This window comes from Centruroides vittatus, unplaced genomic scaffold (assembly GCF_030686945.1).
Source record: "Centruroides vittatus isolate TY-2023 unplaced genomic scaffold, ASM3068694v2 contig_89, whole genome shotgun sequence".
Taxonomy (NCBI): Eukaryota; Metazoa; Arthropoda; class Arachnida; order Scorpiones; family Buthidae; genus Centruroides; species Centruroides vittatus.
The window spans coordinates 354,130-376,671 of NW_027122580.1; the positions used below are offsets into that span (position 1 = coordinate 354,130).

Sequence of the window (22,542 nt, forward strand, 5' to 3'; positions counted from 1 at the left end):
ATTTATGACCTGATCCTGTATGGCAATCATGAATCCTTCCGTCTCCCCAAAGAGACATCCCCGAGCTAACCAGCTGTTTGACGCAGTTTTGTCAACAAAATCCTGGGCCAGGTCGTAAGGATGTCTGTCACGGAGTGCCTTTTGAGCCCACGATTGCTTAACGGTGTCTATGCTTTTTATATGTTGTGTCGTGTCCATGTGTTGTGAGTGTAAATTTAATGGTGCGTTATTCAAGTCTGCTAGAGTTACTGCTTTATGTAACTGTGATGTTTCTTGTTTTTTGTAGAAAAACTCTCGCAGTGACTGTATTTGTTTGTAGTGAAGGTTAACTATGTCAATCAGGCCACGTCTGCCATCTTTACCTGGAAGGATTAATCTTTCTATGGTGGATTTACGATGATGTTTATGCATAGTGTTGTTGTTGTTTTCCTTTTGGAGTTGCTTGAGGTCTGTGTGAGTCCAATGTGTAATTCCAAAAGAATATGTGAGTACTGGGATGACATATGTGTTTATTGCTGTAACTGTGTGTTTTGCATTTAACTGTGTTCTGAAAATAGCATTTAACCTACTTTGGTATTCTTTAATTAATCTTTGCTTTATTTGTGTATGTTTTGTTAGTTTGGCCTGTTGGAATCCTAAATATTTGTAGAACTCGCCCTCTTCCATGGATTCAATAACATCCCCATTTCAAGTGCAAAACCTTCTTTCTTCAGGATTCCTTTTTCTATGTGAAGTGTTTTGCATTTGTCTAGGCCAAACTCCATTTGTATGTCCTTGGTGTATGAATGTGTTATTTGTAGGAGTTGATGAAGTTGTTTTTGTGTGGATGCATAAAGTTTTATGTCATCCATGTACAGTGTCGAATGCTTTTCTGTAGTCTATATAAGCCTTGTGTGTTGTTTGTGTGCTTGCCATAGAATGACTGAATCTATGAGTAACTGTTCTTTGCATCCTCTGTGATTTCTATGGCAACCTTTTTGTTGTTCCATGAGAATGTCGTGTTCTTCAATGTGTTTGTATATTTTGTTTGCAATACAAGATGTCAATAATTTGTACAGTGTTGGAAGACATGTAATTGGTCTGTATTGTGTGGAGTCTGTGGTATTGTTTTTAGGTTTCATGTAGGTGATGCCCTGAATAAGAAATTTTGGCATGTCTTGTGGATTGATGATGATGTGTGTTAGATGTTTAGCTAGTTCCTGGTGCAGTGATGTAAATTTTTTGTACCAGAAATTGTGAATGTTGTCTACACCAGGTGTCTTCCAGTTGTGTGTTCTGTTACCAGTGTAGCGGATATTGTGTACGTTTATTTCAGCACAGGGCATAGTTGGTATGTTATGCAAGTTTTTGTTCTCCTCTTCGATCCAGCCTGCATCAGCATTGTGCATGGCAGCACTGGACCAAAGAGAAGACCAATAAGTTGTGAGTTCTTCTTCTGTTGGTGTGCTACTGTGCTGTATATCAGTGTTTGTTTTGGTACTGATTTGTCTGCAGAAGAGTTTTTCATTGTTTGTGAATAATTTATTTTGTTGTTCGGTAAAATTACTGGGCTCTCCCACCACAACCAGGTAGTGACCACGGGAGCATTTATTATTGTTGTTATTATTTTCTAAAACGTAATTTTTGTTAGTCTCATATAACAAACTCCAAGTAATTTGCCTCTGCTCTGCCAAGTGGAACTAGAGACTGTCTTAACCATAGGCCTGGTCTGATACCCAGCAGATACTGGGTGTCTTGGACTCTTTTAAGTCCAACCTGAGATAAATGCTCGGGCTCAGGTTCCGGTGTAACTCAAGAGGGACCACCAACCATCCTTGCCTTCCTCACTCTCAAGTCCAACCTCTAACATGGACATATGTTTTTGGTGCAGCCTGTACTACACATTGAGTTCTCTACCAATGAGAGACCAGCTCTTAGTAACAGTCAGCAAGGTCCCCTCCCCTAAAAAAGGGGACCCTGCCCCCTGAGCTTATAGGTTGAAGAAACCTATCACTTTTTCCATCAACTCCTTTAGTTTCTTTAAGTTTCCTTTACTAGCTCCTAGCGTCCAAATTATGTAATTAAGCCAAACTTTTAAAAAACATTCTATTTTAAGAGCTGTTTGTTTGACATTGTTGATGCCTGGGGATGTCTATTACACGTAAACAGAAAAATTTTTTATGAACATTTTCATCTTTGAGTTATGAGCTGGTGATGGTTTATTTGGTGGGTGGTATAGCTGCTAATGTTTGAAGTACTTTATCAGAAGGCATAGACCAGTCAATTTGGTCAGCCCCTTGGTGGAAATCCTCAGTAAGAGGACAGTCAAGTACATTGTGCCTTGCCTCACCAGGAGGACACTCACAGGAGCAGCTACCACCTTCCATGTCCAGTCAGTATTTGCATTGTAAGCCAATAACATCACACTGGAGTATTGCGAACTTCAGGCATGAAGGCATAGGTTGACCTACCTACTGTACTTTGAGTCCAGCGCTCTTGCCAGTATGTTATTGATCGTTGCAGTAGAGTGAGTACCTTTATGTATGTGGTTGAGGGTTCAACCATCCTTGTTACAAATGGGCCCCTGCCTTGGCCAGTTGGTCAGCACACAACTTGCCCGGGATCCCAATGTGGTCTTGGTCTCGGAACCACCTCAGTACCCTACCTCTGATCTCCTGTGCCAACTCATCACTCGGGGCCTGAAGCAATGACTGGCTATCTGAGTAAACTGTGACCAGCTCTGGACCCGGATGTTGTAGGATCCACTGGGACATCCCTTCCAGGGCCACCTGTTCTGCCTGGAACACGGACGCTTCTTTGTTCAGTCTGATTGACAATATACTTGCACTCTATCAGAAAAGACACAGTACACAGCACGTACTAAGCTACTGTCTTTAGAGCCATCAGTGTATATTTCAACACCATTGCCTGTCAGTTGCCCGACATCCCAGTCTCGTCCTATCGTATAAGCAGGATGGACTCTTAGTACTGTACATCCAGTGGTGATATTCAGCGGGTTCGCACAGGTTCGGCTGAACCCGTTGTTAAAATTTTCAGTTTTCTGAACCTTGTTAAACACACGGAACATTTCTCAGTGGTTTTGTTTTTTTTTTTTTTTTTTTTTTTTTTTAATATATTAATATATACGTATTATACTCTGTAATACTACTAAACTGGAGCCTTATACCCCGTTCGCACTGAGCATTTCAATCTAGATTGTGACCAAGGTTGGGGACTATGTCTTGGTGCGATCTCTCTCGACCGAAACAAGGTTTAATCGTAATCAATTCAAGAAAGTTCTTGAAACTAGATCTAGTCATAAGAGAGATTCCACAATCCCACGCGTGTGAGATAATACAACATGGCTGTGGAAGACGTGTCGGGCTATGGACAGCGAAATAAAAAGGATATTGTTGTATTTCAAGAGATGATGACATCTGTCTATTATCAGCAGTGCCATTCAGGGGTGAAAATTTTCTCTGCCTAAAAAAAAGGTCGACAGCACTAATATACTATTGTTACCTGGTCTTCGCCCAGGGCTCGTTACGTTCCAAATACGCCACTGATTATTAGATATATCAAAAGAAAGGGTATTGTATTTACTTCTAGCCAAAACTTCCATTTCGTTTGTCGGTGATTGTCAGGGAAAAACAGGGAAAAATTTTCTGCTAGCGAACCCTTTGTTAACTATTTCGAATATCACCACTGGGTACGTCTGATTACAATGCTTAGCCTCTATACTTTCCACTGTTGGCCTGTAGAAGGCTGCCTCTTGGCTGACTACCAGAGGCAATGGCAGCAGCCTGGCCAAGATCCCGGCCACCTCCATAGACACAGTTCTGTACATTTTCATTACCTGCAGGGCAGCAGGTCTTTGAATCGTAAACAGTGTCCTCCTGCTCATTTTGATGGTGGAATCCTTCCACCATACATCATAACAGGCATAACAGATAACACGTTCTACATTCATCTTATAGATGGCTCGAATCACTTCTCTGCTAAGACTAGTCCTAGCCTAGCTAGTCTTGATAGTACTTCTATCTTGAGGTTTGTCCTTTCTCGAACAGCCCCATCTGAGGGCTGTCCTTTCAAAATCAAAACATACACCTGCAATTTTACAACGATACTGTACTGTTTATACTTCTGATAAATAGCACCGAGTTCAGCATTAACGTAAATTCTTCTTTTTACTGCAAGCACTTTCAACGAAATTACGTTTGTTGTCTTCAGGCGAATAAAGAAAGAACAAATTTGAAAGTGGCACGTGCCAAACGTTTCAAACTGATAACGGAAAATTTTCGTTGGCGAATTTTAAAAAAATAATATATTCTTTTAGCGTTCGGTAACTTCGCCGGTTCGAAGGAGATTTTAAATCGGCGCGACTGATGGCGCATGTGCCGAAAAGCACACGCGCTAAATGTGCGACTGTCAGCGTGTTTGGGTGTCGGTGCGGCTGATGGCGCATGCGCTGAAACAGTGCTATCTATCAGAAGTATATACAACTTTGGTGTGAGTTTACTTTTATATTTTTTCTACTGTACTGTTATTTTATGTCTGTAAAACCAACTAACAAATATATTGTATTATAATACCTGATTATGCATTTGTGACATCAGGTCATGTAACTTTGTTACATTAATAAATCTGAATGAATGATAACACCAAGGTTCACCCTTCAGATGGGGTTTCCCTGGATTCAGTATATTGGTCAGCGAGCCAGGTTAATGCTCGTCTTCAGCAGCAACCATGTTTGGTCACTGCTCGTTGCTTCTAGAGTACACCAGGAGCATGTGCTCCATGGTCAGTACCTTCTTTGGTTTAGCAACAACCTGTGGCCCCTCTTGGTTTTGCTTGGAGGCCAGGCAGGATGCGACAATCACATAGCACACACAACTTGTCACAGTTGCTTTATCTTTCTCAACAGCTGATGAAAGCATATTGGGTGGTTGTCAGCCACCCACGACCTCTCTCAAGGTCCTGTTCTCAGCCTGGAGGGAGGCAATCTTGACCTGGATGTTCAGAATAGCTGCAACCTTGCTAAAAAGGTTGTAAGTTACTGCGCAGGTGGCTTTCTGACACCAGCTGTCAGTTTTTGCAAGGAGCTTTGTCAGTTCATCATGCATGCCATCCAATGCAGCCTGTCTATTTTTGACCTTCTCAAGTTCCTCCCATGTCACCACAGGTGCCAACAACAGTGTTTTAGCAGCTGCTGGACTTTTCTTCCCTGCTGCTGCTGCGGTTGGACCTTTCTTCTGTTTCAGCCCACCCTTGTTTTTGGTAGAGGGTTTTCCCTCTGCTATGGTTACAGCTTTGGTGTTCCCTCTTAGGCTCATCGCCTTCAGGTTCCACCACTTTAGCTTTGGCTGCTTTGCCTTCACCTGGTGCAGCTGTTCGCAAGAGTGGCCCTCCACTCACTCTCCTCACTAGAGGAGGTGGTATTAAAGACATTCCCAGACTCTGTGCCAGTATTCAAATTGGAACTGCCAGCCTCGATGGGGATTGATACCTTCACAATTTCCCTTCGCACAATTAAGCTCAAAGTAGTCCCCACCATAGAGGCCCAAATCCCCAACACCAAGTATATAGTATGAATATTATATATGATTCGTACACTATGGCATCTGTTTACCCAGCACTCTTGGACTCTTGATTCTGGTCATTGGCTGGCTTATGCTTCTGCAAGACCCACCCTTTCAGTGGTTTGTTATTGACTGTACTTTCCACTGTCCCTCTCTCTTTTTCCGGGTTCGAAGTAGCCTTCAGATTTCCGACAACAATTCGCGCATCAGTTGCACTCGACGCACTCTTAATGCATTTGCACTTTTCACTCATTTGTCACCATAAAGAAAATTAAATAAAAGAGACGGGTTTGTATGATCCTAACCTATCACAGTTGCCCAGAATCCTTTCAGGGATCAGAGTATGCGTTTAAGAGTTTCCCCACAAGTGGTTCAACCCACCTCACAGCTACCCATTTAAATGGCCACTTACCCAAGGTCACCCCAGTCCAGCTGGTTGCTTGGCTTGGGCCACCCCATCATCCCTACTAGGAAACGTTTCTGCTTCCAATTCTCCAGGACCATATGCTGCCATCCAATGCATTGTCAAGCCTTTAAGTACCACTCCCCCAAAGCATAGCGGAAGTTGGCCCTATGCCAAGGAGCGGCTCTGCTGACTGCACGTCACAGTAGATATCAGTTAGCAGGATCCTGTAATCCACTACAGGCGCTATCCCCCTGCCACTGGCAAGGCTTTGGCAATGGGAGTACGACTCCTTGCCCCATTGGCTTTGATATGCACGCCAGCACTGGGTGTGCGAAGCCTAGTCTTCCTCTTGGGAAACTGATTCTCCTTTACTGGACAGAAGGAGCTTTACGTGGTCTGTGTTACAATAGGCTGAGGCAGTACTGACTGTATTTACCTGCCTTTGCGTTCAAAAACATTGACCCCATGCCACTGGGGTGGATGCAGGAGTTTGCTTTGTGTGTGTCGGATTCCAGAGGGTAAGGATTTTCAGATTCATGGCCTCCAGTCTGTACCGATGTGGAAATTGAAGTTTCGGCATCCTGTATGGCTAATCAGGGACTTTACTCACTAGCCCAGGGTATAGTGTTCATCTCGATATAAGCAGATACTTTAACCTAATTTAAAGTTTATTTTGTATATTAGTACTTTTTTATATATTAACAGGACTTATTATACTGGAAACTATGGATGCAGATATTTAGTCTTACAGATCAGAAATAATGTTTTTTTATTTAGTTCACCTAGCGTAATGTTTATGGCTTCTATTTTACATTTCTGTAAATACCATATTTCTGTTTTTAAATTTGTTATTTCATCAGCTGTATTCCCCATTCTCTACATTTTCCAATTTTCCAGAAATAAATCCTGTTAATATATAAAAAAAGTACTAGTATACAAAATAAATTTTAAATTACGATAGAAAGGACACAAAGGCTTAATAATTATATTTTAACCATCGTGAGTAGGGGTCTTGGGACCGTTCCACCAAAACAGAGAGCCCCTACCATGTTTCAGCAGTGTCCTTGTTGAGTGCCACCACACCACAGGCTGGCAAGTGCCTACACTTCCATCGGCAGGCCTACCAATTTGCATCAGACAAGTCCAAATGACTACACTCCACTTATTTCATTCAAAGACAAGACCTCCCTGTAAATCCCATTAATTACAGCTACAGCGATCATCATCTGGCTTTGGACTTACTGAGGGACCATTTTGGCTCTCTTATTGTCGGGACCAGAGCAGATAACCAGTGTGCCTCAACTGCACCAGTCTCTCTTCTGTATTGATGAGAGTCTGTGTGCCTCTATGCAAAATTGCAGCTCTGGTTGCCATCCACCTGAACAAGGATAGGTTCCAGTTTAGGGAGACGTTAGAAACTCTGATGGTGGCCATGGATAGGAACATGGCACACGGACAACAAGCTTCATTAAGGCCTGGTACATACCTAAAGCCCATGATACTCTGACAGCTCTGGAACTTCAGGCCCAAGTCTAAAGACTCCATCAATGGCTGAGACCAAGGTGGGAACTTCAGATCCTCTATACTTGCCGCTAGCCCCCACCACGTCCACGCCAGTTCACTACTTGGGAGGAATTTTCATTAGGCTTAAATTAGAAAAAAAAATTCAGTGTGAAGTGACACACATTCGAGAAAAATTTAAACATACGGCAGGTTAATGTGGTTCTTCATTGCACATTTTTTTGCAATTTTACATTACAAATTTTCTGCAGGGTACTTTCTGTGTTATAGAACATTTTAGTTATATGTTCTACATTTATACAATCTCTCACTTTGAAATGGAAAAATTTAAAGCAATTATCAATATTAGAAAAGTGAAAAAGCAAATTATGTATTCAGTTTGGGTTAGTTCTGATAGTAAATCTCTAGCAAATGGAAAAGCAGAGTGACATGTGACACTGTTTCTGAAAATTTTCACTTTGCATATTTTGTAGTGTAAACCAATTTCACTAAGCAAATAAAAATTCCCCACTAGTTTTTTATTTTTTTATTTTTATTTTTCACTATTTGCTGTCAGTATGAGTAACCTTTAGAGTGACTCTCTATTGTTTCACTTCATTCACTTAGTGGTGACTAGTTCATTAAAAAACAAGAACAGAAGTTTTACCAAGTTTTTAAAAGTACAGAACTTAATTTCACATGGAGTTTACTTTTTTTTAAGTTTTCTTCAAATGTATTATACATGTAGTAAATTGAGACTATTTGTTAAGAATTACACACAATTCAGTTATATAATGTTAATTTGTGTTGTGCTATACTTTTTTGATGACTACATTCACTCATAAAACAGATACATGCTCAGCAAATAATTAATTCAATTTACCACACTGCACCTTTTGTGTTGTCGAGAGAGTTTTTTCGATAAAACTTTCAAGGCAACACAAAAGGTGCAGTGTGGTGAATTGAATTATATTCACTCTGCAAGAAATTCAAAAGTAGCTTCACTTGTATATTTTTCTCACTTTTCTTGAAAAACGTGTAAATGGGGTTTGGCCTTACTGAGTTTTGTTTTAATATATTGTTGTAAATAAAAATGCCATTTTCACATTGCCAGTGTTAATAATGCACATTGTTCTACTTTTATTATTACCCCACTAGATTGTGTTTTTGTTGAATAATTTTAGACATCAAATATAGTTGCATGAAGAAATACACAGTTGGTCCAGTATCGATCAGTGCATTTTTCTAATGAGAGGAATATTCACTGTTCTAACAATTCCAAATCGAGTATCCAAATCCAACAAACAATATTGTTTATTGGATTTGGAATTTTAGTCTGTTGGATACTACCATAGCCCAGAGAAAGAAATGTAATGCATGCTGTAACAGCATCAAGTATTACTGGTAGATAATAGTAACATGCAGCCTAGTAGATATATCCAGTGAAAACCTAAGAAATTTTGCTGGATAGTTACAACAGTGTGTTAAGTCTTCCACAGAAATTTTTAAGATAATAAACAGTAAATTCATTGAAGTTAATGGCTGTTGCTAGAGGCAAAACTGAAGGTGGGGTGGATTAACTGACACAGTACAATACTGACCTGAGCAATTTTTATTAATTTTGTCTAAAATTTGAAAATTGATTTTTTTTAAATAAAAAGTAATTACCTATAACAAGCAATTAATTCTTTTCAAAACAAACATGACTGTATTGATTTTTTTTGTTTCTGAACTGATAATCAATAGGAATCAATCTATAACATATTTGATGTTTTAGTAAATGACAGATGATTTTTGACAAACACCTTGTATGGCTATATTGGATGCAATTTCATAAATATAAAATTTATTAAGATAAATCAAAGTTTTTTTGTGAGTTGGCAAGAGAATGAAAATGAATTAGATAAAAAAAATTTTGTTAGAAAAGCATGTACTACAATAAATTTCCAAATAAAATAAGCAATTCAATATATAAATTTATTAGAACAAAAATAGATGTATATTTTTGTTTTAATAGCAAATTTTAAAATTTAAAGATTCAGTACATGGCTTCTTCTTGAGTATCTAAAATCTTGTGATGATAATGTGTTGCAGTTTGGCCATTATGGATATACAGTAACTCTCATGAGCTCTATGTGCAGCTCTTCTAGACTCTTATTGCAATTTCCTTATACTTACACAATTTCTTTTTATAAACTTGGTACAGTACCTCCTACTTACACATAGTCAGAAAACTAATAAAAAACTATCACATAGTGTAATATACAGAGGGATTGTAAATGTAACTCACAATTTAATCTTTAATAGGCAACTGAAAGCTTAAAGCACCAGTAAAGTAACAATGATATTTACTATAGTATAGTAACTGTAACTATGGTATTTTAAGTGTATATAAGGTGTTCTCATATTTCTGATACAATGTGTGGCTTTTATTGTGATAATGTTTGGCCATCCTTGCTTTTATACTGTTGAAATTCTAAAATCATGTTTGATAATGATTTACTAATAGCAACTTGTGTTTTTACTTCACTTTGGTAACACATTCAAAGTAGTAGTAATAGTAGTAATCCATTTGGGAATGTTTTAAATGTTTTTTCATAAACTGGTTGACATCACATAATTGATCAACATTTGTTTCCAAAATATGATAAAGGCACAAGATGTAACAAATATCTTTTTTAGAAAGTAATTCATAAGAATTCATAGTTTTTGGACATTCTATATATGAATGTTTGTTCATTCAAATAATTTTAAAATTTGAGTGTTTTAAGAATTTACTATAACAGTTGAAAGTAACTATTTCAATGATTTTTTTACACAATTCATTTTATTAATACATCACAATATTATTTTTTACTAATTTTTTTCCATTTGAGAAGATAGAAAAATAAATTTAATTTTATTATTTCAAAATAATAACTCAGGCATAATGAAATGAATGGTGACTAGAATGATTTTTTATTAATTCAAATTTTATTATTTTTGTAGAAGAAAAATCTCCTGATTTAACACAAATTAACTTTCTTATTCAAAATTAATATTTATTTCAGGTATCAAGAAGAAATTCTGAAGCAATTTTGTTTTCTATATAAAAGAACTAAAAATGTAAAATCATATAATAAAGTTACAGTGAATTTTTAAAAAATTCTTTGCTCATATGATTTCATTTTTTTTTTATCACAGTTAGTTGTTGCTGTATTAAGGTAGGTTTTTTTCTAGTTGATGTATTAAAATGTATCTTGTACTGATATGAGAGATTTTTTTTCCATCCGCACAACTTTGTACATTTAAAAAAATGCAGTTATAATTAAATTAAGAATAATAATAAATTCTAAAATATATCTCGTTGTTGTCAAGTTAAGTTGAAGATCTGTTTTTTTAATTTAGTTTTAAAAAAATTAAGCATTTACAGAAATGAAATTTATGTAAATCTTGATACTTTGCAAATTAATAACAAGATAATTTACACTGACAATTAAAGAACAATTGCTATAAAATGAAGGTTACATAAAGAATTTGCTTTAAGGTTTAAATTTTATTGATAAATATTAAAATGTTAGATAAATCAGTCATGTTTTTGTTAAACTTTAAATTATATCATAGACAAGTTGTCCCATTTTAGTCAGTTGTCCAAAGTATCCCAAAAAAAAATGCATTGTCTGGGGGGAAAAATATTCTCCATCAAGGGGTATATGAGATGACACTGTTTCCTTGTAGGTGGCATTACTGTCACTAAAATATTTCAAATGGAAATTTTGCACAGACACATTTATCTGACACTTCAGCTGCCTCTGTATATTAATAATAATGAATGATAGCAATAGTAATACCTTTATTGTACAAAAAAACAATAAATTCAAAAGTTTATATAAATTTTATTTATAACAGCAAGTCACTGCATGCACCAAGATAAAAAATTCAAAAGTCATTGCTTGCAGAGTTGCTATTGTAAGTAAAATTCATACAAACTTTTGTGTTGTTTTTGTACAATAAAGATATTGGTATTATTAATAGGCTGTAGCTGCCTCTGAATCTGAATCACTGAATCACAGATATGCATGTGAATGCACAACTATTGAACTAAAAAAATACCAATGTTTGCAACTTCCAATAGATGCATCATTTGGCCAAAATGTTCCAAATAAAAATTTTACTTTTTCCTTGTAAAATTTGAATATGTAATAAAAAAAAAAAATAAGAGGCCCATTTGACATGTTCATTTTAGCAGTAATTAGTGCCATTTTGTGTTCCTCTTGACACAACATTTTTTTGCATAGGATGCATATTTTTTGAGATATTTGGATGACTAATTAAAATGGTAGCACAATAATACTGTATTATTGTGATGGAGTAAGTGGTTTATTTTATTTTATTTTTTTTTTTGTGTAAAATGCTTCTACTTTAAACAAGTTGTGTTTATAGTAAAATATTGATTGTGTTGTTTCTAGTTTGATCTTTGCTAATGACAACCAAATCTTGATATAGCACCACCCTTGTAAAGAACCAATAAATACTTGTGTGAATGGATTCTCCTCCCATAAATGTTAGATACATTTAGTATCTGTTGTTATTGAATTGTACATTCTTTGTTAAAAATATCACCAAATCATCTGGCTCAAATTCAAGGTTGTATAGACTTTGATATTACGTATTCTAGTTGTTTCGAGAGATTTCAGTTTATTACTACATTATTTATGGTCAGTTTCTTAGGCAAACAAATGATGATGCTAAATAGAAGTTGACTAAATACACAAAAGTAAGAAAACTTTGCAATGATTAGTCAGATTACGCTATGTCATTCTACCTTGTAATTTTGTTTTTTATGGGAAAAGATGGGTTTAAATTTTGGAAGTGTCATCATTTTTTAACAACTATCTTTACACTTTTTCTCCTTCCATATTTTAACTAATTACTACTACAATATTACAATTTTCATTATTTTTATCATTAGTAAAGATTGTAAACATATTTATGCTTATTTAATAAGCATTTTTATGATGATTTGCATCATTCAGTTTCCTAAATTATTTATTTGTCAGAGTACTTTTAATACAGTTTTAAACTCAATTTTGATAGTTTCTTCATTAATTTAATCTTTTATTTGTCAACATAACAATTAAGCTTAAATCCATAAATTCTTATTCATGTATTTAATGTGAAAATATTGCCTCATAACAGGTGTTGACTTTCGTTGATTGTAATTTATCTATTGCTACATTCTCTCTGTAATAGTAAAGTTTCCAAAATAAATAAGTTAAAGTAAGAAAAAGCATTTGCCACTTATATTGTAATTATAAAATTGTTAGTTTTGTTGAAAAAATGTTTAAAGAAAGTGCTTTGTCGTGAGAATTTACACATTTTACTTGGCATGTGTGATTTCTAAAAGGAAGTAATGACAATTTATTCTGGTTTACCTGCTATTTTTAGAAAAGAGTATTCTCTCTTTGTGGGAGATCTGACTCCAGAAGTGGATGATTTAGAATTGTATAATTGTTTTTCATCTAGATATCCCTCTGTCAAAGCAGCAAAAGGTAAAAAGTGCTTTATCTATTTGAACATTTTATATTTCCAGTATTTTACTATTATTATCTTTTCCTTTTCATCAGTTGTTTTGGATCAAGATGGAGTTAGTAAAGGTTATGGTTTTGTGAGGTTTACAAGTGAAATAGAATATCAGGCAGCTTTAGTCGAGATGCAGAATGCAGACGTGGTGGGTTTAAGACCCATTCGCGTCAGCGTAGCTACTCCGAAGAGGTAAGTACTGTTATGATCTATTGAAAAAGCTAAAAAAAAGTTCTAGTTGCCATTTATCTTTTGAGCCTGAGTTTGGAAGTGTTTATTTTTTTTGTTGTTGTTTGTTAAACTTTGCCTGAGTTATTTTGAAATTGAATTGATAAATGTTGTGAATATAGAATATGTTTTAATAATCATACTAATTTATAATTTTAAAACAGTTCTTAAATACTTAAAAAAATTTTCATATAGACATAAATATTTAATACTAAGATTTTCTTATTTTCTAAATTGATCTGTCAAATAATTTTCTGTAACTTGTTTGTAATTAATTTAAGTAATTGAAAAAATATTCTTAATTAAGGAAAAATAAATATATATATATAACAAAATGAAAAATAATGGGAAATAAGATTAATTTTGCTGAATTTAATATTGAATTAAGAAATAGCTTTTGATACATTTTTAATCATTAAAAAAATGTTTCTAGATATTTTTATAATGAGGAAATAAAAATTATCGTAAAATTTTGTTTAAAATGAATTGCAGATCTGTAAGTATATTAATTTTTATATTTCACATTTATCTTTTTTTCCAAATTCTGTTTTTATCCTATAAAAATTCTCGCATCTAATTTTATTATCTTTGTTATTCAAAAAAGTATTTTCTTAAATCTAATTTTTTGTTTTATTCCGTAATCACATATTTAAAATTTTGATTCATATAAAATTTTATTTAAATTTTTATTTTGAATTGTTCTTTAATAATTACATCTTACTGTACAAAACAGATACTTTGAATTTTTACAATTTTAATGAGTAAATTAACTAATATTTTAAATTGATAACCATTTACTTTATGTGCTTTTTTTTAAATATAATTACTGATTTAATATATTTACAGAAATAGAAAAAACTTGAAAATTTATTTTATCCAAACAATTACTGTATATATTATAATATATTATTGTAATAATTTTTGATATATATGCTAGTGTATATTTTATTTTTATATATAGATGTTGAACTTAATATGAATTGGCTATTTCAGCATTGGACAGGTTTAATTGTAATTTGAATATTTAATAAAAAGGTATTATTAAAAATTTTTAGTCATCCTATTTGTGAATTGCTGGAAATTTATTCAGATTTACTTAAACTTCAAAATATTACTAGTTTACTCATCTAGACATTTTTCAGGGCGTTCACTTCAACCGTTCCAGGACAAGATTATTCAGCATATTATCAATATCAAACTGCTGCATATGACTATCAGAGTTATTATGCAGCTTGGCAAGGTTATCAACAGCAACAGCAGGCGGCGGCGGCAGCGCAGCAGCAGCAGCAGCCACAGCAGCAGCAGCAGCAGCAACCCGCCCAACAGTATTACTATACGTACGATCAGTCATTGTATGCTGCATATACAGATCCTCAGTATCAGCAGCATTTTCAGCAGGTAATATTTTAATCTTACCCATAAGGTTTGCGCACGGTCCTTTATTTTGTATATATATAAACATCTCAAAGCTCCGATATATGTAATCAGAGCCAAATAATTGCCATAATGAATCACTGTTAATAATTAAATTTTAAGTAATTTGGTACTAGATGTAGACATCGGGTGCCATCTCTTATTAAAATTAATATTGATTAAATAATTGAGTGTCACAGCAATGACATTCTACCAAGGAAAAGTCATTGACCATATATACAGAGTTGCTGATTTTTAGAGATCGATTTCTCTGCCCCAAATGTCTAAAGTAATTCCAAATATCTGTTTTTAAAGATAATTGTTTTCTTAGGTAGTGTGCAAAATTTCAAGATTTTCTATAAAATGGTTGCCAAAATGTAAGCAATGTGAAAAGTGCAAAAAATTGCCAAAAAAAAACTATTTTCTTCTTTTTCTTCATTTAGCATTGTAGATAGATGTAGAGAGAAACTACTGGGTCTAGAAAGCTAAAATTTTAAACTTAAGCCTTTCTCGTTATCAGTGAGGTACAACGAAACTTCCGGATCAATAGGTCAAAGTTCACTGGGGTATTCCATAGACCTATTTCAGTTTTATGGCTTAATTTATGATTATAAAAATAAAATTGCATCAAAACAAATGAATTTTATTCAAAATGCTCAAATTTATGCAAAAATTAAAACTTTAAAAACAAATGTTAGATTTGGTGTATCAAAAGTGGTGATTTGTGATGCTTTCAGTTGGGACTGACTGAATTGTACCTCATTGTCGCGCATCTTGATGCAATAATACAATTATTAAACAAAAAAACAATAGATATCCAAACAAAATCATCTGAGATGTAAAAAAATTGTGCTAAGTAAAAACTTATGATAATTTAGATGACAGTCAAAATTTTTCTTCGGAGTTTTTTCTTTAGTAAAGATAAGCTTGGTGCTTTGAATCAGTACCCACAAGATTTTTACCTATATTGTCATTTCCTACATTTCACTTCAAAGTGCCAAGCTTATCTTTATCAAAGAAAAACTTTAAGAAAACTTTTGGCTGTTGTAAGTTTTCACTTGGTGCAATTTTTACATCTCAATGTTTTTGTTTGGATTTATAGTATTTCAAAAGAAAAGAATTGGTCTGGAACGGGACTTAAATCCGTAACTCCTGCTTACTGTGAGGATGCATTGCCAGTTACACTACCAAATTTAATAAGAGATGGCACTTAAAATTTGCCTCTAGTACCAAATTACTTAAAATTTAATTATTAATAGTAGCAGTAAAGTAGCCATAATTCATTATGGCAATCGTTTGACCTTTATTTTGTTTCATATCAAAATGTGGTGTGCTTGAAAACAATTTAGGTACAGGCAGTTTAATTTACTGTAAAATGTGTCCACGTTCAATAACCTGAATAAATTTTACAGTAACATATTTGTGCTTTGTGTCTAGTTTTTTTCCTTTTCCCTCTCTTAGTTGATTTAGTTAGCAAAGAAGTGATCACTAGAATTTTTACCATTTAGTTTCTTTACTTTCTTCTGTGGTTATTTGTAAGCCAGGGATGCCACTATTAGGGTGCTGTAATGCTTTGTGATTTTAAGCTGTATAGACCACTGCAATCTCATGGCTGAGTTTCTTGCAAAATCAGTCAAACACACAATAGAAATGAATTGAACAAATCCATCCTTTGTCTTTTGTCAAAAAAAGAGCAGTTTTAATTTTAATAGACATTTTACAGGAATTTGTGATTATGGATCAATTCTATTCATTGTGATTCCAGTTTTTTTTATTGAAATTTGCTTCATTTTAAATAGTCATAATGACATAAACATGTAGATTGTTTGATTTAAGCTTTTAGTCTTAATTTCTTAAATGTTGTATGAGTAAATAACAATATGAGCCTGCTGGCCTTATTGTTATAATTGTCAGACTTATCACACATTTTCTGATTTCTTTAACACTCAACATCCCATAATGCATTTTGACTTTTTATAGTCCTCTTCAGTAAAGTTACATATACAGTTTGACAATATGGTATTTTAATTAAAACACACAAAAAATAAATTCAATATTCAGATACATCAATGTTTACATTACACCCACTACTATGTACAACATTATAACAATAACTATTAAAAAAACTTTAATAAAATTTATGTTGATTTACCAAACACTGTCATCACACTTACTGTTAATTTTCTACCTTACATATACTGTTGTGTAATATTCAGTAGTTGATGATGATATTTTCATTTTGGTATGTTCCCTATCTTCTTTATCAAATCCAATATACTATAAAACCAAAAAACTGTCATACTTCACACCTTATTGTCTGTTGACCTCTTTTTTTTTATTTTTATTTTATTGGTCAAATTTCTATTTTAACTATTATGAGAGTAATACAATTAAAATTACAGTGTTAACAAGAACATTTACAAAGCATCAAAGAGTTGCATACATTTCAGTTGACTAATATGGATGGCAAGATTACTTACAATATCAAACTACACTATACCTATTTACAAAGTCAATCCATCCTATCGTGGCTACTTAGAGACACACAAAAAAAAAAGTAGGTAACACATGTTCACTACGACTGAGCTCTCTTCCTAGATTGTCATTTATTTTCTTATTTGTTTTTTGATATAGAAGAAAACTTATAAACATTTTTATATTTTTTTCTTTTTGAATTATTTTTATGGTATTCAGTTTAATCTCTCATCCATTTGAACTATAGTGCTTAGCAATGGCAGAATTACTATAATTATGCTTAATCACATGTATGGTACATGCTTACTAATTCTTAATTTTAACTTAAGACCTGTTTCACCTATATATGTATGTAGTTGTCTGAATCTCAAATCAGATTTATAAATTACCCCTGCTTTATCTAATATATCTTGGTTAACACTATTACTTGTACTATTAACCTATCCAATGTTTAATATTTTCTCAGTCGTGTTGTTCATTGAATTTTTTCGATGTTAGGCCTAACACAATCACACGTTTTAGAAAAATAATAATTATGGCTATTGTATCATTCCAAATTACTTTATTTTACACACACGAAATAGACATTAGAAAATGTAAAAACAAAAATTTTATTTCAGAAGTTACTTTTAGTGTGATAATTCTCAAAGCAAGGGAACAATTCATAGTGGAACAGAACATTGTTCACACTGATAACATGATTCTACTTGCTTTTTGTTTGCTGAACAGACTACAAACTCTGGTTGGATTTTTTTTTATATGTTGGCGATACAAAACACAAGCATTATATAGTGCAATATCCAGCATATGAGAGAGAGCTTTTTTTTGTACCATTTCACCGTTTTTCTCATGCACAGATAATTGTGTATGACTCCATCACACAGATCAATTCCACCCATATTTCAATTATATTCTAAAACACAATTCAGCTTCATTATTGTACATTAACAATCTCCTGATCTGTTACATTTACCAGAATCAGAATTCGTTGTTACTCATCATACTTAGAATTGTCACATCCCTTTTATCTTTCCGACAAAACACAGATAATTCATCTTTCTAACAGGTCATAAATTCCCCTTTCTTCAATTTACGATCAGGAAAATTGTGGCATTCCAATTCAATTTTTGTTCACAGTTCCACATACATATGTTTGTTTTATCTAGAAGCATTTTTGCTAATGTTAGTGAGGAGAAAAACTGCCTAGAAAAACCTTGTGATTTTTACCGAGCAATGGCTCTAACAAGGTAAGCACAACTTTCTCACCTTTCCCACCTTCAAAATTTCCATATTCTGTCATAGCTCCCGTGTAAACTAATAAGTTCCAAACATGTCCTGTTCATGATTTGCAAATTTCAAATCTTTTTACGCCAAAACAAGTATGTTTGCTTGGTATATACTATCTAAATCCCAGTCTGCCTTTCCATAACATAAGACTTTCATCTACACACATTTTCATCTGAGATGTAAGCATATTTGAACCTGTGGCAAAAATGATCAATAACACTGCATAATCTATGCAGTTTATCACCACCACCTGAGGCTTGATTATTGTCTGTAAAATGCAAACGTGACAAAAGCAGAAAGTAGTTGCTTGACATTGCGCTCAAGAAAAATGGTGTAGAAAAACATCTTCAATTGTAAAGTACATACTTAGGTGCGGTTTTCTAATGATAGTTGTGACCATAATAAGTCCTATAAATTCTCTAATTTCTGGATTTGTTGTTGGTTTCCAGTTTTTTATATGACTATTTTCCTGTAAATCATCACAGTTCATCAAACTATCACCATACCGGTTCGTTTCTTCAATGATCTTGTCCACAAGTTTGTCATCGAAAAATATACTAAAGCAGTCAAATGGTGTAGCATCACTCTTGTAAATTACATTGGATTCCTGCTTGTCCTGTGAAACTGTTTACTTGAGGACTTCAGAAGTTTGTACGGATCCAACTATCATCACTACTAAATTGCAGACGTTTCGCTATTATTTTCTTGAGCACGATTGCGTGATCGGTCTCTGTATCCACTTGTAGTTGGTATTTTGTGATCAATATAACTACTACCATCACACATTTTTATTTTGTATTTGTCATTGCTGTCTGAAAATTCAGACTCATTAGAACCTAAATTAAATAAATATTGGATCATTTCTAACTTATTCAGAGCACTATTTCTCCCAGCCATTGCTATGTTGAAACAGAGACAAACTAACGGTCTACTTTCCTTTGTGATTTCTTGTAAACAACTATTCCTATTATTGTAATATCCTGCTGTGTGAAAATTAGATAACATAACAATTCTTTTGATATGAGTCACTAATTTCAGAATTCCATACAATAGCGACACCTGATGTTAAAAAAAGTTCTGATGCAGAAACAAATATATTCAGGGTCAATGGATTAGGTCAAATGAGGTCAACACAAAAATACTCTGAAACAACATGGGACAGGTTAACACACTTTTTTTTAATAAAGTTTTGATCTCTGGTAAGTTTTTACTGGAGTGTCTGGCAACCAGACAAAGTGGTGGAAGCGGGCAGTGCCATATTGGCCACATAAAATTTTCCATACAGTCATCCATTTTTTTAAATAAAGTTATTTTTCTATACAAAAACAATATTTCATGTTCCATTCCCAATGTATTAAGTTGTCTACTTAAAAAACAGATGCTAAGTCTTGTTCAATTTTCTATAAATATTTTTACTGTTATTAAATATAGCCATATTCTTAATCAGATCTGGCCACATCCACAGCCTGATAAATGTGATGTGCTAATTGGTGAATACTAGAACACATTGCAGTTCATTGCTGTGCCATTTGATGTATACTGGCATCCATTATATATTGAAACAATATTGTCAGATTTCTTATCAAAAATGCTTTGTTTATATTTTTATATTAATTCTTTAATTGTTTAAACTGCATTTAATTGCATGAAATGTCTTAACTTACCCTGATACAAACTACTGGTACAATTCATCTACTACTAGAGTCAGTAGTTATTAAATATAAGAAATATTTAATTCAGTTTCTCAGAGTATTTACAGTTCTATTCAAATTCATTTAAAATATAACAATTCTAATTACAAACAAATATTCAAAACTTTAAAAGAAAATTGAACATTATATACTATGAAAGCTGTGATATCTGTATACAATATCGCCACCTTTTGATGACTTAACCCCCCAACATCTTGTTTACGTTTATTTTGATATCCCTCCTAAGGCAATATAGGTCAGTCAGGCGATATTATTTTAAAAATTCACCAAAAATCAAATTATTATTATTATTATTATATCTATATGAAAAAATCACATACATTTATTAATATCTTTAGTTTTAAATAGGATATTTTTCAATACATTTTATTAGAAAAATTTATAAGAAAAAAAATATATATCAGAACTGACACAAGCTTGATAATTTGTAACATTTTGTGAAAATTAACATTGTCCAGTTACCTAGTTGTTTGCTGGCACTGAGCCAGGAAGACATAGAATATCGTTTTGTACAATTGGATATAAAATTTATGCACATATTGGTATTGCACATTATATCAAAAATGTGTTTGAAATCAAAATTTTATTCTGCTATCAATTAATATAATGAACTAATATACTTTATTCACTTCATATTGAACAAAATTATATATTTTTGTAATAAACATATAATTACCAGTAGTAATACATGTAACATTTGCAGATATTTTTGATAAAAATAAAAATATATATAAAATATCAAAACTGAGGACCACAACTTGAGTATTTATAACACATTGACTTATTATAGCTAAATAAACTTATTATAGTAGTATTATTGCATGATTATGCTAAAAATGAAATTAAAAAATTACCAGAAAACAATAAATTAAGAAAAAAAGCATTAATTAAAATTTTTTAAGTCAACAAAACACCACCCAGACAAAAATATGTAAAACAGACAATAGACAAGACGATGCCGTCAAGTGCCGACATCTGTTATCGATATTTGACCAGAGTAACGATGAATCGGTACCCTCAAAGTTTTGCTAAACAAGCCAAGGTAACGATTGATCGGTACCTTTGGGGGCAAAGGGTTAATTTTAAAATTTTTAACTCCAATTCCTTCATGAAAGTTTAGTGTGTACTAACATTCTTCTTTAACTGCACTACTTAATAATTCCATCTCGACACCTAGCAACCTTTAAAATGCAGCCTTCTAATTCTAATTCCAAACGTTTTCAGTCTTTTTAAAAGGCCTTCAGGAAAACAAATCGAAATGATTCTTTCTTTAACTTATTGTTTGTTCTGGAACATTATAAATTTTAACTTTAAATTTAACTTTGAATGTTAAATTTAAAGCCGAAGAGCAGTTAAATTCAAAGTTAAAACGTTTGGAATTAGAATTAGAAGGCTGCATTTTAAAGGTTGATAGGTGTTGAGACAGAATTAGTGTGTACTAATTATGGTGAACTTAAACTATACACTTATCTTAAAACTTAATAATTTAAGTATTTATATTGAAGTTGGCATTAGTACCTTTTTTCATACTCAGGCTTTATTCAAAACTGCCTCTGACTACACCACAACCCTGATATCTATATTTATAACATTTCAGATTCTGCTGTATTCTTGTCTGATGTGTATTTACAATTATTCTATTTAACTTGAAAGTGTAGCCTTAGTATAAATGAGATCATATAATTATATTTAAACAGCATTTAAATTGCAAACACTTTTATTTTGCAGTTTTATGAATCTTATGAAGATGCAAATAATATGGTAGAAGGTAAATATAATTTTTTACAATTACTGATATTAATAAAACATCAAACATTAAGTTTTAAGAAATTCTTGACATTCTCATTCAAATGTTTGCATTTTCTGATTTTGTGCCTGTACAATATACTCAATAGTATTAAATATTTTTATTTAATAATTATGTTAACAGGAAAACTTTCCTTTTTAATCAGTTGAAAGTGTATAATGTGCAGAAAACTTTGTCTTTAAAGGGAAAAATAATTATTTACACATTGGATACAAGAAATTTGATTATAGAATAACTGAGTGTGTTTTACTATAATTTGTGTAATAAATTTAAAATGGATTTTGCACTATTCAATAATGCATAATTACAACAAATATTAAATGTATATAATTTCTTATACATATTAAGTTTGTATATTGTTAAATAGTAAAAAGTAGTTAATTCTTACATTTCGCATAATGCTACTGTAGATTTTTCTATCTATAATTTTGTGAAAATGATGCTTCTTGGAATTCCACTTTGATGATGATGATTGTTCATTCATAACTTTTAGAATAATTTAATTATCAATATTAAAAGTTTGAATATTACTTTGAAGTTAGTAGTAAAATAGTTAGGACAATTCATTTGTCGTTTTACATAAAGTATTATATA

At 32.8% G+C, this 22,542-nt stretch overlaps 1 protein-coding gene across 6 annotated transcripts in view; it reads left to right on the plus strand.

Annotated features, from left to right (window-relative positions):
• Positions 1-22,542, plus strand: part of LOC136983821 (tRNA selenocysteine 1-associated protein 1-like) — a 76,995-nt gene that overhangs the window by 42,958 nt on the left and 11,495 nt on the right. For 2 of the 6 annotated variants that reach the window (XR_010882097.1, XR_010882100.1), the window contains 6 exons: positions 10,515-10,569; positions 10,648-10,667; positions 12,892-13,218; positions 13,688-13,750; positions 14,248-14,289; positions 14,397-14,508. Coding sequence is in view for 1 of the 6 variants with exons in the window: in XM_067280687.1 (XP_067136788.1) it covers positions 14,397-14,652; positions 21,870-21,909 (296 nt within the window). In the remaining 5 variants the exon portion in view is untranslated. Of the gene's footprint in view, positions 1-10,514; positions 10,570-10,647; positions 10,668-12,891; positions 13,219-13,687; positions 13,751-14,247; positions 14,290-14,396; positions 14,653-21,869; positions 21,910-22,542 lie in introns of those variants that run through there. The other 4 variants (XR_010882098.1, XR_010882101.1, XR_010882099.1 and 1 more) reach the window with 4 other exon arrangements.